The sequence below is a fragment of the Lipotes vexillifer genome, unplaced genomic scaffold (assembly GCF_000442215.2).
Source record: "Lipotes vexillifer unplaced genomic scaffold, Lipotes_vexillifer_v1.1 scaffold240, whole genome shotgun sequence".
NCBI lineage: Eukaryota > Metazoa > Chordata > Mammalia > Artiodactyla > Lipotidae > Lipotes > Lipotes vexillifer.
Genome location: NW_006797481.1, coordinates 4,459,570 through 4,476,060, shown reverse-complemented (window position 1 = coordinate 4,476,060; position 16,491 = coordinate 4,459,570). Strand labels below are relative to the sequence as shown.

General features: G+C 48.1%; 1 protein-coding gene across 1 annotated transcript in view; it reads left to right on the top strand.

The window, feature by feature from the left end:
- The window catches only part of SLC18A2 (solute carrier family 18 member A2), a 40,763-nt gene that overhangs the window by 11,893 nt on the left and 12,379 nt on the right, over nt 1–16,491 (top strand). Inside the window, exons 5-12 of the mRNA XM_007469589.1 lie at nt 12–85; nt 398–490; nt 1,179–1,268; nt 1,376–1,419; nt 1,490–1,550; nt 4,100–4,195; nt 16,136–16,214; nt 16,383–16,434. Coding sequence (XP_007469651.1) covers nt 12–85; nt 398–490; nt 1,179–1,268; nt 1,376–1,419; nt 1,490–1,550; nt 4,100–4,195; nt 16,136–16,214; nt 16,383–16,434 — 589 coding nt within the window. The remainder of the gene's footprint in view (nt 1–11; nt 86–397; nt 491–1,178; nt 1,269–1,375; nt 1,420–1,489; nt 1,551–4,099; nt 4,196–16,135; nt 16,215–16,382; nt 16,435–16,491) is intronic.

The window sequence follows — 16,491 nt, the reverse complement described above, 5'->3', positions numbered from 1 at the left end:
GTTTCCGCCTCCTCCCGCAGTTGCGCCTTCCTGCTGATCGCCAGGTCCCTGCAGGGCATCGGTTCCTCCTGCTCTTCTGTAGCTGGTAGGTGTGGAAACGCCTACGTCAGTGCTCCGGGGCTTCCATCTGTTGGAGGGGCCACCGTCATTGCCCAGGCGGGCGGCCCTTTATAGAATGAGTTGGAATAATTCAGGGAATCTAGGTATTGGTGGTGGCGGTTGGTGGTTGGTTCTCAGAGAAGGTACCACCTTCTTGTTGGGTGCTGCTTGGCCTTATGTTGTTGGTCTGGCAGGTGTGGGAAGACCACAGTTTGGGCTGGGGGTGGGGGAGGGCGAGTCGTGATGGTTATTCTGTTGCTCCCAGAGCTTGGCTGTCACTGTTTCTTTTCCTGTTTAGGGATGGGCATGCTGGCCAGCGTGTACACAGATGACGAGGAGAGAGGCAATGCCATGGGGATTGCCCTGGGAGGCCTGGCCATGGGGGTCTTAGGTGGGTGAGGGCCACTGTGGGGGCCACCTTGGGGGAGGGGCCTATGTGGCATTGGACAGTGAGCCCCCTTTCACACTGCTGTCTGCTGTTTCTTCCCGAATTTCATGGAGCCTTTGAAAAATGGTGGCAAGAGTCCTGACCTGGGAGGACCTGGACTCCCCAGACCTCCCTCCTGGGCCCAGGTGTAAACCCAAGTCTTGAACAGGATGGTCTGCCAAGGCCCCTCCTCTTGAACATTCTCTGAGTTACCACCCACCTGAGGACCTTCCCACTTTCTGAGCCTGCCTCCTCCACCTGCCCAGGCTGAGCTCCCAGACCAGGTGCAAACACCTTCCCTGAGAGGTCCAGGTCCTCTCCCTTTTCTGTTACATTCCTGGCCTTCATCTGGGAGCCCACAGTCCCTGTCTGTGCTGCTGTGTAATGACCATGAGGTCTTCACTGCTCCATTTTCCTGTGCACTTCCGTTGCCTGCGTCTTATCTCCTCTGACCTTTACTTTGGGAGTGATTCCATGTCTCAGGTGGGAAACCCCTTGGAGGAAGTTGCCAGGGCAACTTAACAGTCCTGAACAGAATGTAGGGTGGCCACCCCACACAGTGTTTGGAACAAAGTAGAGGGAGAGATGCAAGAAACGCAAGATGGTTCTAGACCAGGGGGCGGGCACTGGCCCCTCTCTCTCTCCCTTGCAGTGGGCCCCCCCTTTGGGAGTGTGCTGTACGAGTTTGTGGGGAAGACAGCTCCGTTCCTGGTGCTGGCTGCCCTGGTGCTCTTGGATGGAGGTGAGTGAGTCCACGTGGACCCCTTGGCCGTGACCTCGGGGGCCCCGAGCTTGGCTCCCCTGTGGGCAGGTGCTGGGGGCCACACCTCTTCTTTTTTTCTCCTGTAGCTATTCAGCTCTTTGTGCTCCAGCCATCCCGGGTGCAGCCGGAGGTGAGCGGCGGGGCGAGGCGGGTGCTGTGGTGGCCGCGTGGCCTCTTCTAACCCCTGTTGTCCCTGACAGAGCCAGAAGGGGACGCCGCTAACCACCCTGCTGAAGGACCCATACATCCTCATCGCCGCAGGTGGGGCTCCCCCAGCACCCCTGGTTCTTCCCAGCCAGGCGGTGGGGGTGGGCGGTGAGGACCAGCATTCATTTTGCTGCTGGAAACGTTGGGCTGTAGAAAAACATAAAAGGCACAAAGAGGTTACACGTCAGAAGAAATGGTTTTCTTCTGTCATTAACTTCTGACGCAGCCAGGCTCCTTTGTTGTTTTTCATCTGGGGCAAAGATGCCTGAGTCACAGAGACGCCCTCCACAGAGGATTGTTTTGGGCCAAACTTGCTCACTGTGTTTGTGTCAGAGGCTGTCGTCGTTTGGCCTTGAACTTCTGGAATGGGTCCATGGCCTCCCTGCCGGTGCCTTAGGGGGGGTGCTCTGATTCACCTTGGCACCTGTGAATAGAGGCTGACAGCAGGGCCCCAGAGGGCCAAGGGGTGCCTCTCTTTCTGCAGAGGGCATCCTGCGCAGCAGCGGACAGGCGGCTGGAAGACACCTTTGGGTTCTTGGCCGAGATGGGCTCAAAGGACGCCCTGGGGTTCTCTGGCTCTTGGGGAGGATAATGGGCTGCATCCATCCAAGCAGCTGACCTCCCAAGAGCACCCCAGTGACACAGGCCTGGAGCTGCCTTGTGAGGGACTAGCCTTACGCGGCCTGGGCCTGGACACAGTGGTCAGCAGTGACCCTCGGCATCAGGCCGGAGAGGGCATCCATGCAGTGTGGCCTCAGGCCCGGTCAGGGTTCCCTCCAGGTAGGGGTAGGTGTGTCTATGTAGCAGTCACAGACACTAGGGCTGGGGGGAGCCTGGGTGAAGTGAGGCACGCCCCACCCGAGGGCATTCAGATTCAGCCGCTTTCAAAACCCCAGGCTGCTTTTGTTAAGGTGTATACTGCTGGGTTTGGTCCCGGCAACACATAAGAGGCCTTGGTCTAGACCTTGTCTGTCATGCCTGTTGACCAAAGGGTTATAAGCCTGGTGTGGTGACCTCCTCATGCAGGGGGACCTCGCTGTGTCCCCAGCAAGACACACGGAACATTCCAGAGCTGAGATTCCCCTGGAGCCCTGGCTGTCCGAACTGGGGGGTGAGGACATGTGTGGTGAGAGATGGGGGCCCAGAGATGCGAGTCCCTGCACCTTGGGGCACACGTGTGGGCAGGCTGTGCTGCCGGGGCCCTCACTCTCTCACCCCCACCCACCCTTGGAGGAAATATAGAAATCCAGCCGGCACTCAGGGTCAGGCCGTCGGCAGGTCCGGGCAGCCTGGATGGTGGGGTGTGGGGTGGAGCTGGGGGGCAGGCGCTGTCTCGTTTGTACCGCTGGGGCTTAGTTTACAGAGGCGACTGAGTGATGAGATGACACGGAGAGATTAATACCACCAACGGATGATTTTATTACTTATGTTTCTGGAGAAGAGGGGGCATGCCACATCGCTCAGGGCCACGTGGGGAGGCATCAGGTTTGGTCAGGAGGCAGAAAGGGGCGAGGGGAAGACCCAGACCAGAACCTAGGCGTTTGCATGAGAAAGTGGATTTTCCATGGGAAAGGTAGGGGAGGGTAAGCAGTTTAGGGTCGGCTAGTTTAAATAATTCCAGTCTGGGTGCTCTCCCCAGTTGCCTGGGTGGATTTAGGGCAGGAGATACTGGTGAGGTGGGTGAGAGTTAGATAAAGCCGGGACTCAGAGAATGGGTTCCGGATCACAGGGGAGACGTGAACAACTCTGGCTGTTAGTTTGGCCCTGTCATTAACATCAAATAGACAAATACAGAATTTAAGAAAACACGGAATAGGTGGGTGAGGGGAGTCCAGCCATTTCAGCATCATTTTCATGTTCTGTCTTTAAATGCTACAAAGAATGAAAAAATCTTTCATCGTATGTAAACACCTTAATTATGATCGCAGAATGTTCTTTGAATCAGGAGTCTAGTAAATTAGAGGTTCCACGGCACACAGCACAGGAAGCTCTCAGAACAATGGGGACAGCAATTTGTGTTTTTTTCCAGGTGGTTCTACGTTTACAAAGGGTTCTGGTTAACACGGTGATAATGGGTATTTGCATGGATACCCTATAGGTCTAGCTGATTAAAAAAAAAATCCCTCAACAGCATATTTGCCCTGAATGCACTTGAATTTGGGGCAACCAAGGGCATCATTAGAAATATCTGTGTTTGTTATACAGTGAAACATAGGTGTAGGAGCCTCAGGTTGCCTGAGTCTGTGTATGGTCAGCCTGAGCTGCTGAGTAGCCTCAAGCAAGTTACTTCATTAATAACTTGGAACTCTGTTTCTTCATTAATAAATTGGGAAGGTTAAACCTCGTGATCACTAAGCCTCCCTCCACTTCCACACTTTATGACTCTGGGATTCTAGTTGTTTTAAGTAATGATAATAATTTAAAAAGCAACACTCCCCATTATCCCTTTGACCTGTTATTTGTCTTTTTCTTACAAAAGTAGACGTTCTGGGTATCTGAGCTGATTGTTCTGGCTGTGGGCACATGGGATTTAACTGTGTTTGGAAATGGTAGGGGACACTTGAGACCCAAAACAGGACACTAACCTTCTTTCTCCCTTAAAGGGTCCATCTGCTTTGCAAACATGGGGATTGCCATGCTGGAGCCAGCCCTGCCCATCTGGATGATGGAGACCATGTGTTCCCACAAGTGGCAGCTGGGTAAGGCTCTGGGCCGCGAGTTTCTGGTTCTAGAATTTTTGTCCCCAGGTTGGGTCTCATTATTGTAGTCCTTCTGAGCTGCCGGTAGCAGGATGATAAATTGATTGTTTCTGTTTGCCACTTAATGGGGTCAGTGCTTAGGTTAGCAATGAGCTTTGGGGTTTGTTGTGGCTTCAGTTTTTGTATCATCCCTGATCGAGGCATAATTAATATCAAGGCATCAGACCTGGGCAGAAATGAGAGATGAAAAATACATTCAGCATTTCCTCACACTTCTGAACTGGACAAGTTATATTAAATATATGTGGCCAGTAATGACACTTACGGGAAAGAGAACAACAAACGTAGTTTTATTTTTTTAAATTGAAGTGTAGTTGATTTACAGTGTTACGTTAGTTTCTGGTGTACAGCAAAGTGATTCAGTTATACATACATATACGTATTCTTTTTCATATTCTTTTCCATTATGGTTTATTACAGGATATGGAATATAGTTCGTGCTATACACAACAAACGTAGTTTTATTTTTTTAAATTGAAGTGTAGTTGATTTACAGTGTTACGTTAGTTTCTGGTGTACAGCAAAGTGATTCAGTTATACATACATATACGTATTCTTTTTCATATTCTTTTCCATTATGGTTTATTACAGGATATGGAATATAGTTCCCTGTGCTATACAGTAGGACCTTGTTGTTTATCTATTTTATATATAGTAGTTTGTATCTGCTAATCCCAAACTCCTAATTTATCCCTCCCCCCACCTTCCCTGTTTGGTAACCATAGGTTTGTCTTCTATGTGTGTGAGTCTGTTTCCTAAATAGGTTCATTTGTGTCATGTTTTAGATTCTACATATAAGCGGTATCATATGCTATTTGTTTTTCTCTGTCTGACTTACTTCACTTAGTATGATAATCTCTAGGTCCGTCTGTGTTGCTGCAAATGGCATTATTTCATTCTTTTTAATGGCTGAGTAGTATTCCATTGTGTATATGTACCACATCTTCTTTATCCATTACAAACTGTTTTTAAGAGGATGAATTTTTGAAAGTATTTTTTATTTAGAAAGTAATTCATGCTTATTGTTAAAAAATCAAAGTACAGGGACCGAGGAAGTAAAAATTGTAAAAATCTCATATTCATCTTTCCCCCTCTCCCAGCCCAGTCCTCTGTGACATTCATTGTTAATAGTTCTGTGTGTCTTTTCCTTGATTGTTCTGCGTTGATCACCATCTTTGTGAAATGCCTGAAAACCCAACCCATGTGGAATCTTGCCATTTACACACTGTGTGACCTCTTGTTTTTCTATGTTTCTGTGTCAGAATGGGTAGATTTACTTTTCACAATTAATTAAATTTTAATTTTTATCAAAGTTACACATGTACACAATTTTTAAGTTAAATATGTTATAAAAATCATAATGAAAAAACAGCAGTCTTTGCCCCACGCCTCCTCACCTCCAAATCTCTTCCTCAGATTTGATCACCTTCAACTCTTTGAGTTGTTTCTTCTGCTAATTTCCTTTATTTCTCTAAATAATGTGTACACTCCTAATTTTTGATTTTCCAATTTCTGACATTGTCCACCAGCTTCCTAATACGGTAGATGAGGATTTAATGCCATTATTGCTTTACCTGAAAATATCAACCAACCAACTCACATGTTTTCTCACCTTCTGTTCTCCTGGAACAGTTGTATTACAGGTTTTGGTTAGATTGGCATTCAGTATTGACACTATTGTGAATATGTAAATATTATTCAAAGACGAGCTCTGTAGGGTTCTGTGATTATTTCCTTTCTTTTTTACAGACTTTCTGTTTTTCCTGGAGTTAGTAATTATGGTGTCTTTCTATTTTCTTAGTTTTCTGTGTACCATTTATGAATATATCCCTCAAACTCTTTTGCAGAGATGCAAGACCCTCTAAATATGGACAAGTACATCCACAGGCCTAACCTTTCTGTGTTTTTGCTTGTTTGTGGACACCTGTCCCACATCACGCTGACTTCCTGCCCCAGTCTAGAGTTGCTCCCTAGGCCATCCAGAGATTTTCCTCTTCTAATATCTGGGCATCGTCTTTGCCTCTCTTCTGTCTCCTGTATCCTCCTCTCCTGTATTCCTCTCTTTTGGTTTACTTTCTCATTACGCTGGAACCCGTCCTCCAGCAGCTTCCTGAGATGGGGTGCATGGCAGGTAAAGTTCTCTGGGGTCCTGCTTATCAGCAGCATCTTTCTGCTTACCTCAACTTTATCCTGAGTCTGGTTGACTTAGTCTGTTTGGGTGTATAATTCTTGGTTGGAAATCCTTTTTCCTTCAGTCTTAAGGCCAGGGTTGCTGTTGTCTTCGGGCACGCAGGGTTGCTGTTGAGGAGGCCAGTGTCCTCATTCCCCATCTTCTGTAGCAGCTCGAAGGATCTTCTCGTCCTCTCTCGGTTATGAGCATCCACGAGGCTGATTTGCAGGGAGTCTTTTCCTCCACTGTGCTGGGCACTTGCTTGTTCAGCCTCTTCATTTGGGAAATCCCTTCTTTCAGTTCCGGGAAACCTTTTTGTATTATTTCTTTAATCCCTCCCCCTCTTCCATTTTCTTTCTTCTCTTTTCTGGTACTCAGGTTGGTTGGATATTGGGACCTCTATGTTTTATACTTTTAATTTCCTATCTTGCCTTCCCTTATTTCCATTGATTTCTTCATCCTCCTCCTCTAAACTCTGTTGAACTTTTACAGTTGGTGGCATCGTATCACACTTTTGAAGAGCCCTTTCCCATTTACCCTAAGTGGTTTTGTGTATGTGTGGGGCGGTGGAGGGATGTTGAAATGACACCCTTTACCATTCAGTAGGAAGCCTTCTCTTCACCTCCCATTTCAGCCTCTTGTGACATCCCTGGTCTCCACGCTGCCTGGGGTCCCTGAACCTTTTCAGTTCAGTTTCTCTAAAGAAACCCTCCCCTGCTAGGTGAACCACTGAGGGCTTGGGGGGGGTCCAACCGCTCTCTTTCTGGTTGACAGCCTCTGCCCTCAGCCTTATGTTCACAGTACCTGGAGCCTTCAGTTCCTTAATTTTCTGGGTTCTGAGGTACAGAGGTCTTGCTGCTTCTGCCCGCCCCGTGAGCAGGTGGAAGGTTCCAGCGCTCTGGGCTGTGTCCCTCTCTGCTCTCCTTCCCCTTGCTCCTCCCTCTCGTTGCTTTTTCCCCTTTCATTTTGCCTCTCCTTGGGCAGACAGGGGGGAGGGTCTACAGTTTTCTTTTATTCCTTTACTAAACTTTAAATGGAATTTAGAGTGGGAATAGAGAAAAGCTCGTAGATTCAGTCTGCCCTGTTTAACTGGAAAGCCATCATTCCTTCTGCTCTGATTGCCTTTTATTCCATGTTAAGGTTATGCCATACATTTTCAACCAGTCCTTATTGCTGGACATCTAGGTTCATTCCAGTTCTGCCATCAGAAACCATACTGCAGTGAAATATCCTTTCCACGTATTCCTGCGCACGTTTGGAAGTACATATATCTGTACGGCAAATTCCTAAACTTAAACTGGCATTTTGACATTTGGTAGCATCACACTGACACGGGTGTTATCAATCCTTTCCACTCGAGTGTGTGAGAAAGGGGGTCTTTTTTTTTTAAACATCTTTATTGGAGTATAATTGCTTTACAATGGTGTGATAGTTTCTGCTTTACAACAAAGTGAATCAGTTATACATATACATATGTCCCCATATCTCTTCCCTCTTGCGTCTCCCTCCCTCCCACCCTCCCTCTCCCACCCCTCTAGGTGGTCACAAAGCACCGAGCTGGTCTCCCTATGCTACGCGGCTGCTTCCCGCTAGCTAGCTATTTTATGTTTGGTAGTGTATATATGTCCATGCCACTCTCTCGCTTTGTCACAGCTTACCCTTCCCCCTCCCCGTGTCCTCAAGTCCATTCTCTATGTCTGCGTCTTTATTCCCGTCCTAGCCCTAGGCTCTTCATGACATTTTTTCCCCTTAGATTCCATATATACGTGTTAGCATATGGTATTTGTTTTCCTCCTTCTGACTTACTTCACTTTGTATGACAGACTCCAGGTCCATCCACCTCACTACAAATAACTCAATTTTGTTTCTTTACGTGGCTGAGTAATATCCCATTGTATATATGTGCCACATCTTCTTTATCCATTCATCTGTTGATGGACACTTAGGTTGCTTCCATGTCCTGGCTATTGTAAACAGAGCTGCAATGAACATTTTGCATGACTTTGTTTTTTTTTTTTGGAGGTATGCGGGCCTCTCACTGTTGTGGCCTCTCCCATTGTGGAGCACAGGCTCCGGACGTGCAGGCTCAGCGGCCATGGCTCACGGGCCCAGCCGCTCCACGGCATGTGGGATCTTCCCAGACCGGGGCACGAACCCATGTACCCTGCATCGGCAGGCAGACTCTCAACCACTGCACCACCAGGGAAGCCCACATGAGTCTTTTTGAATTATGGTTTTCTCAGGGTATATGCCCAGTAGCGGGATTGCTGGGTCATATGGTAATTCTATTTGTAGTTCTTTTTTTATTTGTCCTTCTCTTTCTGACTTACTTCACTCTGTATGACAGACTCTAGATCTATCCACCTCATTACAAATAGCTCAATTTCGTTTCTTTTTATGGCTGAGTAATATTCCATTGTATATATGTGCCACATCTTCTTTATCCATTCATCCGACGATGGGCACTTAGGTTGTTTCCATCTCCGGGCTATTGTAAATAGAGCTGCAATGAACATTTTGGTACATGACTCTTTCTGAATTCTGGTTTCCTCAGGGTATATACCTAGTAGTGGGATTGCTGGGTCATATGGTAGTTCTATTTGTAGTTTTTTAAGGAACCTCCATACTGTTCTCCATAGTGGCTGAACCAATTCACATTCCCACCAGCAGTGCAAGAGTGTTCCCTTTTCTCCACACCCTCTCCAGCATTTTTTTTTTTAACATCTTTATTGGGGTATAATTGCTTTACAATGGTGTGTTAGTTTCTGCTGTATAACAAAGTGAATCAGCTATACACATACATATGTTCCCATATCTCTTCCCTCTTGCATCTCTCTCCCTCCCACCCTCCCTATCTCACCCCTCCAGGCGGTCACAAAGCACCGAGCTGATATCCCTGTGCCATGCGGCTGCTTCCCACTAGCTATCTACCTTACATTTGGTAGTGTATATATGTCCATGCCTCTCTCTCACCCTGTCGCAGCTCACCCTTCCCCCTCCCCATATCCTCAAGTCCGTTCTCCAGTAGTAGGTCTGTGTCTTTATTCTTATCTTACCCTTAGGTTCTTCGTGACACATTTTTTTTCCCTTAAATTCCATATATATGTGTTAGCATACGGTATTTGTCTTTTTCTTTCTGACTTACTTCACTCTGTATGACAGACTCTAGGTCTATCCACCTCATTACAAATAACTCAATTTCGTTTCTTTTTATGGCTGAGTAATATTCCATTGTATATATGTGCCACATCTTCTTTATCCATTCATCCAATGATGGGCACTTAGGTTGTTTCCATCTCCGGGCTATTGTAAATAGAGCTGCAATGAACATTTTGGTACATGACTCTTTCTGAATTCTGGTTTCCTCAGGGTATATACCTAGTAGTGGGATTGCTGGGTCATATGGTAGTTCTATTTGTAGTTTTTTAAGGAACCTCCATACTGTTCTCCATAGTGGCTGAACCAATTCACATTCCCACCAGCAGTGCAAGAGTGTTCCCTTTTCTCCACACCCTCTCCAGCATTTATTGTTTCTAGATTTTTTGATGATGGCCATTCTGACTGGTGTGAGATGATATCTCATTGTAGTTTTGATTTGCATTTCTCTAATGATTAATGATGTTGAGCATTCTTTCATGTGTTTGTTGGCAGTCTGTATATCTTCTTTGGAGAAATGTCTATTTAGGTCTTCTGCCCATTTTTGGATTGGGTTGTTTATTTTTTTGTTATTGAGCTGCATGAGCTGCCTGTAAATTTTAGAGATTAATCCTTTGTCAGTTGATTCATTTGTCCCCTGCATCGGCAGGCGGACTCTCAACCACTGTGCCACCAGGGAAGCCCCTAGATTTTTTGATGATGGCCATTCTGACCGGTGTGAGATGATATCTCATTGTAGTTTTGATTTGCATTTCTCTAATGATTAATGATGGTGAGCATTCTTTCATGTGTTTGTTGTCAATCTGTATGGGGTCTCGTTTTGATTTAGTTTTACAAATTCTTTGTGAGTGAAATTGAGCACCTTTTCATATGTTTATTATCCATATCTATTCCCTTTACTGTGAACTTCTTATTAATATCCTTTACCCATTTTTTCTATTAAGTTTTATCGTTTTTTAAAAATTGATTTTGTGTTCTTTGTATGTTATTAATCCTTTATCAGATGTTTTGCAAATATTGCCCTTTGTTGTGTGTCTTTTGACTTTAAAGGTGGGATTTTATTTTATTTTATTTTAAATTTTTTACCACTTGGAACATTTAAAATGCTCTGCGTCAGATTTAGCAAGCTTCCCCTTTACGTCATTGTCATTTCAAGTCAGGCTCAGGAAGGCCTTTCCCATGCCAAGATTATTTTTTCACTATGTTTTCCTCCAGTAAATTTGTGATTTATTTTTTACATTTAACTCTTGGATTTACACGGAATTCATTTTGCTATAAGGTGTGTGATAGGGATCTGGTGTTACTGTTTTCTTTACGGCTGGCCAGCCCTACAGCCAGGAACCCTAGGAGTCCATCTGGTATTTCCCACGTCTGTCATGCTGGAAATGACCGTGTGTTCTTGGGTCTGTTTCTGGATTTCTCTCTTGTGTTCCATTTGTCTGCTTGTATTCCTGTGTCAATACCCTCCTATTTAATTAACTTGAGAATACTGCTTAGTACATGGAAGGCTAGTCCCCGCACACACACATTTCTTTAAGAATTTATCAACCGTCCTTCCTAGAGGTTTATTTTATTTTCATAGTTCTTTCACCTTACACACTGACATCTTCAGATGGAGACTCTCAGTTCTGAATAAGCCCACTTGTTAGTGCCCCCAACCTTCCTCAGGTGAACTGGCATTCCCTTTGCGGAGGCGTTCTGGCAGATGCTGCCTCCTGGTTTGGGCTGGTCCCTGATATTCCGGCCTCACTCCAATTGGCCTGGCCTGGGCACTAGTCCTTTTGGGTTCTGCATTGAATTTCTGTGTTCGTTCATTAAAAAAACCCAAAAATCCTTCATTAAAAAGCCCCAGATGGTTGGAGGTCTGGCCAGATGTGGAAGGACTGCTAAAGGGTGTGAGGTTTCTTTTTGGAGTGATGAAAGCGTTCTGGAGTTAAATCATGGTGATGGTTGCACAGCCCTGTGAATATACTAAAACCCAGTGAACTGTGCACTTTAGAACAGTGAATTGTATGGTCTGTGGATTATGCCGCAAAACCAAACCAAACCAGGCCCCCAGCAACGAATCATTCAGTGAAGGAGGAAAGATTCTGGGAGGTAAACTAAGGCTAGTTCTTAGCAGGAATTTCGCTCTGAACTTCCTGGCCATGGAGAGAGCAGAGGAAACCCAAAGGCTCTCAAAGGTTCTAAGGAGAGCTCACCACTTTGCAGGAGGGGTGGACTTTTTCTGTCCTCGAGTTAGCGAATAGCAGCTTTGCAAAAGATGAGGAGACATTTCCCTCTGTGCCTGTGCTGATCTGTGCCTTCAGGTCTCCTCAGGAGGCTCCCTGTGTCAGTGGCGCGTGGCTGTGAGTGGAGTTCCCATGTTGGCTTTGCACGTGCTCCTGGGCAGAGACGCTTTCCTGGTGTTTCTGTTTTCTCCACTTAACTGACTTATCACCCTAATTGAACACGTCCTGGCCACGTGCAGGGCTCTCCAGCTGCTTTGCCCTATTCTTCTCCAGACACAGCCCGAGGCTTTCTGTAGAAAGTCTTTCACGTCAGTCAGGGACCCAGGCCATCCGGGTTAGATAGCAGGCCGCCTAGATTTCATCAGGACGTCCTCTTGTGGGGCTTATCACCCCGGCCAGATGTTCCCCCCGACCCTGTACCTTTCCACCAGTGAGATGGCTCCTTCCTTATCTCAGAGCTAGACTTGGGTTTCCTCAAGATAATCAGTTTTCTGTTCCCGTTTGCAGTGTCATCTCCAGTGAGGGGAAGCTCTCCTCTTAGGTGGGCCTTGCCACCTCGCGGCCCCCTCTCCCGAGCCCCTCAGGCCCCTCTGAGCCTGGGTGAGAAGGCCCCTGGGTGGGCCTGTCCCCGAGGCGAGGACCCAGCTCTAGGAGGTGGCACAGGACTTTCCCGGAGGCCCGGGCAGCTCAGCCCCTCCCTGTGTGAGCTCTCTCCAGCCCAGTGTGGAAACGGAAGCCGTTCTACCTTTTGCTTCTCTGATTGTTTCTGGAGAAAGACTGTAAAATTTGAAGTGAAGCAAAACAGTCTTATGAGCTGCATAGGGGACGCATGATTGTTCTTGTTGAACGCGGTGTTTTGGGCCATCGTTTTGGGGGAGGTAAAGACGCAGCCATCCCTATTCCAGAGGGCTCCCTTGCAAGCCCATCCCTCAAACTCCTTGTGCTGCCACTTGGGCGTGGCCCTGGGTTTGGGTTGGTGGAGAGAGAATCATCATGGCATCTCTTTACCTCAAGTCCTGGGTCAGATGACCTCTCCCTGACACCCTGAGGCTTAGGGAATCAAAAAGTTCATGTTCATGGTGAGGGCTGTGACTCCAAAAGGGAAGCATAGGCTCTGAGGGGCAGGCCCCAGACAAGAGTGGAAACAGACTTTTTCTTCTGGTTCTTTAACGAGGTGTGGTGGTGCAGTGTGGGATGGAGGGAAGGACACTGGCCTGCTGGTGGGGGACCATACTGCTCCCAGCCAGCTGTGACCCCAGGCATGTCCCGTGCCAGACTAGCTGGGTGGCAAAGACAAGATGATGGCCAACCTCCTGTGGTTCTGGGATGTGATGACTTCAACCTTCCGAGCCTCCCTCTGGAGAGTCCAGATGGGACCACTGCCCCATTCTGGTTCCTAGCTGAGTCCTTGGGGACGACAGGGATGGGTCACCCGGAGCTCGGAAGAAGCCCAAGGCCTCATTCTCATGTTCACTTTGGGGCTGTGTGTCCAGGATCAGCTCTCTGTGGACTTTGTGATGGTCCAGGCCTCTCCCTTGTGTGCAGGTCAAGCCTGTGGTCAAAGGCAGGCTTTCCATAAACGCACCAGGGGCAGGTGGGTGGGCCCTCTTGGTTAAACGTTCTTGTATGAGCAGAGGCGAGTGAGCAGGCACCGGCACCCCAGGGGAAGAGAAGGCTCTCGCGCGTGGCCCAGCCCCAGTCAACACTTCTCATGCAGCTGGGGAAAGGCCTCGAGAGAAGTCTTGTTGTGTTTGCCAGTGATAAAAATTTGGGAAGGATAAAGATGTCCAATTAGTCGCAGATTCAAAAAAATCTCCACAGGCACAAATGAAGGCCTGAAAGGAACCTGGGGGGATCCTCTGGTGAGAGCGTGAAGCCCTGCCGAAGGCTGGAAAGCACCCCCGGAAGGCGAGGTCGGGGCCCTGGAGGAAGCGCAGGTCTTTGCGCGGCAAGCCCGGTGAGCGCATGCGCCGCTGGGGCTCCAGAGACTCTCACTGTGCGGCTGCCGCAGAGGGGCGCGGCCGAGGGGCCAGACCTCGGAAGAGGCTTGTAGGATTCCTTCGGCCCTTCTTTTTTTTCCTCAGATGCTGGTGGTCCTGTGCTGTGTGCCCATCGTGGGCTGGGGCAGTTCTGGGAACCAAGTTTCAAGGTCGAGAATAACGTGAACTTGTACAGAGGGGGCCGCAGTAGGCGCCCTGCCGCTGGGGAACAAGCCAGAGCCTGAGGCCCGTTTCCTGGCGAAAGCTGAGCGGCGGGAGGGATGCCTCTCACTCTTCCCACGCACAGCACAGCGGCGGGTCTAGGGGAGGGGGTTGAAGCCAGCTTCTCTTGGCTCTGGAATGTGAACCAGGGCCGGCGGGTGGAGGTGGTGGGAGGCTTAGGGCTTGGTGTTAGGATGCTGCCCTGTAGTAGGAGGCGCCCCTGAAGCACCGTCTGGAAGAGTGGGCTCCCGGCCCCAGGTTTCCCAGCAGAGCTAGATGGCCCCCTCCTGGGACCCCGTCGCTCCTCGAGGCACACTGAGGTAGGTTTCTTTGAGTTCCAAGAGGCAGGTTCTGTGGATTGTGTGAGGTGGTGGAGGTCCTGGCAAGGCAGACGATGCTGAGGCTGTGTCAGAATGGGAAAAGGGAGCTTGGAACCTGAGGTCCAAAGAGTGCGTGGCCCCGTCCGCAGCTTGAAAGTAAAGAAAGGAGGACTCTGGGCCCCTGACCACACCCTGCCTGTTGCCACATGGAGTAAGCCCATGCTGGACCAACGGGGGTGCCTTCAAGGGACGGCCTTGAATACTTCCAGCTCTGTGAAGTGAACGTCCTCACACAGGGTCTTTCCTCTAAATGGTCAGCGTGTTCTGGGTGCCTCCTGTGTGCCACCGTGGAGTTGGGCTGCCAGGAGACAGATGAAGTGGTCCCTGCCCGCAGGAGCTTACCGCAGTTTGGGGAAGGTCAGCAGGCTGGGGTGAATGGTGAGTGGGGGTTGTGTGGAGTGACAGGGCACAGGGTCAGGCTGGGAGGGCTGGTGCCATAGCCCTTCTTGCGCACATTGCCATGTGACCTTCAAAGCCTCCCCGTGAGGTGTGTGCAGTAGGAGCTGTCACCGTCTCTTGGGCTCTAAGGGGTTCAAGTGACCCACTTAATTAAGCCTTGGGTGGTAAGTTTCCAGATGAATGAACACCTTGTTTCATGCCTCCTAATCCCATGCTTTTGGCTTGAGAATCGTGAAGTGGGTGTTTGCTGTCTGAGAGTACAGTTGACCCTTGAACAACTCGGGGGTTAGAGGCGAAGACCCTCTGCATGGATGAAAATCCCCTGTAATTTATAGTCGGCCCTCCGTGTCTGTGGTTCCTCTGTAGCTGCTGTTCCACATCTGTGGATTCAACCAACCATTGGAACGTGTAATACTGTAGTATCTACTATTGAAAAAAATCTGCGTACAAATGAACCTGTGCAGTTCAAGCTCGTGTTGTTCAAGGGTCAACTGTATCTGCTGTCCGTGGAAAATAACATATGCTGGCTTCCGAGTCACATGCGTGAGCTCAGCACCCCACTTGTTTCAGAAAGATGTAGCTTGTCTGGGGCTTCCCCTGAGCTGGTCTGCATCCCTGCTTTGAAGTTTTGGCTTCAGAGATGGTTTCCATGCTTCACTCTGGGAGTCAGGAGTCACCAGCAAGCCATTCTGGCCACAAAAGATGACCACGTAGACATTTACTTATTTATTTTTCTGGCATGGAAAGATGTTCATGAAGGTTATTGAGAAAAGCAGGATGTAGGACCATAGGTATAATCCCAGATTTTTTTGAAAAGCAAAAACCTAAATCCTGTGTACACACATTTATTTATGTATGTAAAACTTACAAGTGAAAACTGGTGATTATATGAGTGAAGGGGTGTGGGACAATTTTAATGTTTTTTGCCCTCATCTTAATGTTCCTCGATTTTGTCAATGCCCATGTCTTTCTTCTGTCGTACAAATCATGAAGGCGGGGTGGGGAACAGAAGCAGATGCCACCACTGCTCACTGCCCATGCCGGGAGCTGTCGGTGTCACCTCCGGGTAGAGCGCGCCAGCAGGCAGAGGTGGAGGCGAGATGAAGCTGATGATAGAGGGAGGAATCTCATTTCTGGAGCGTCTCGGCAGCTTTGGGCGGCCGGATAAGCCGTGTGGGGCCCAGACGGGCTCTGGCAGCCGCCGGATATTAGCTGCTTGGGTGCAGGCCCCAGGGCTTCATTTCGTCAGCTCTAATCACCAGCGTGGTGTCTCACAATGATTAGTTTTTCTCGCATGTGACTGATATCAGTACCGATAAGGTGTCCTTTTCATACATTTGCAGGCGTTGCTTTCTTACCAGCTAGTATTTCTTATCTCATTGGAACCAATATTTTTGGGATCCTTGCGCACAAGATGGGGAGGTAAGATGAAATGAGACAACACTCACTCTGTTATAATAATGTAGTTGTTAAAAAAAAAATTCCAAGTGTTTCTGCCTTCACGATTACAACTTATTGTTTTGATTTCCATTGAAAACTTGGATGGGGGCGGGAATCATGTATTGATGGTGCTTTTTTGTTTTTTGACAGGTGGCTTTGTGCTCTTCTAGGAATGATAATTGTTGGAATCAGCATTTTATGTGTGAGTGAAAGATGACATTTGGCAAGTGGAAATAATCTGTGAATGAAACTTTTACTT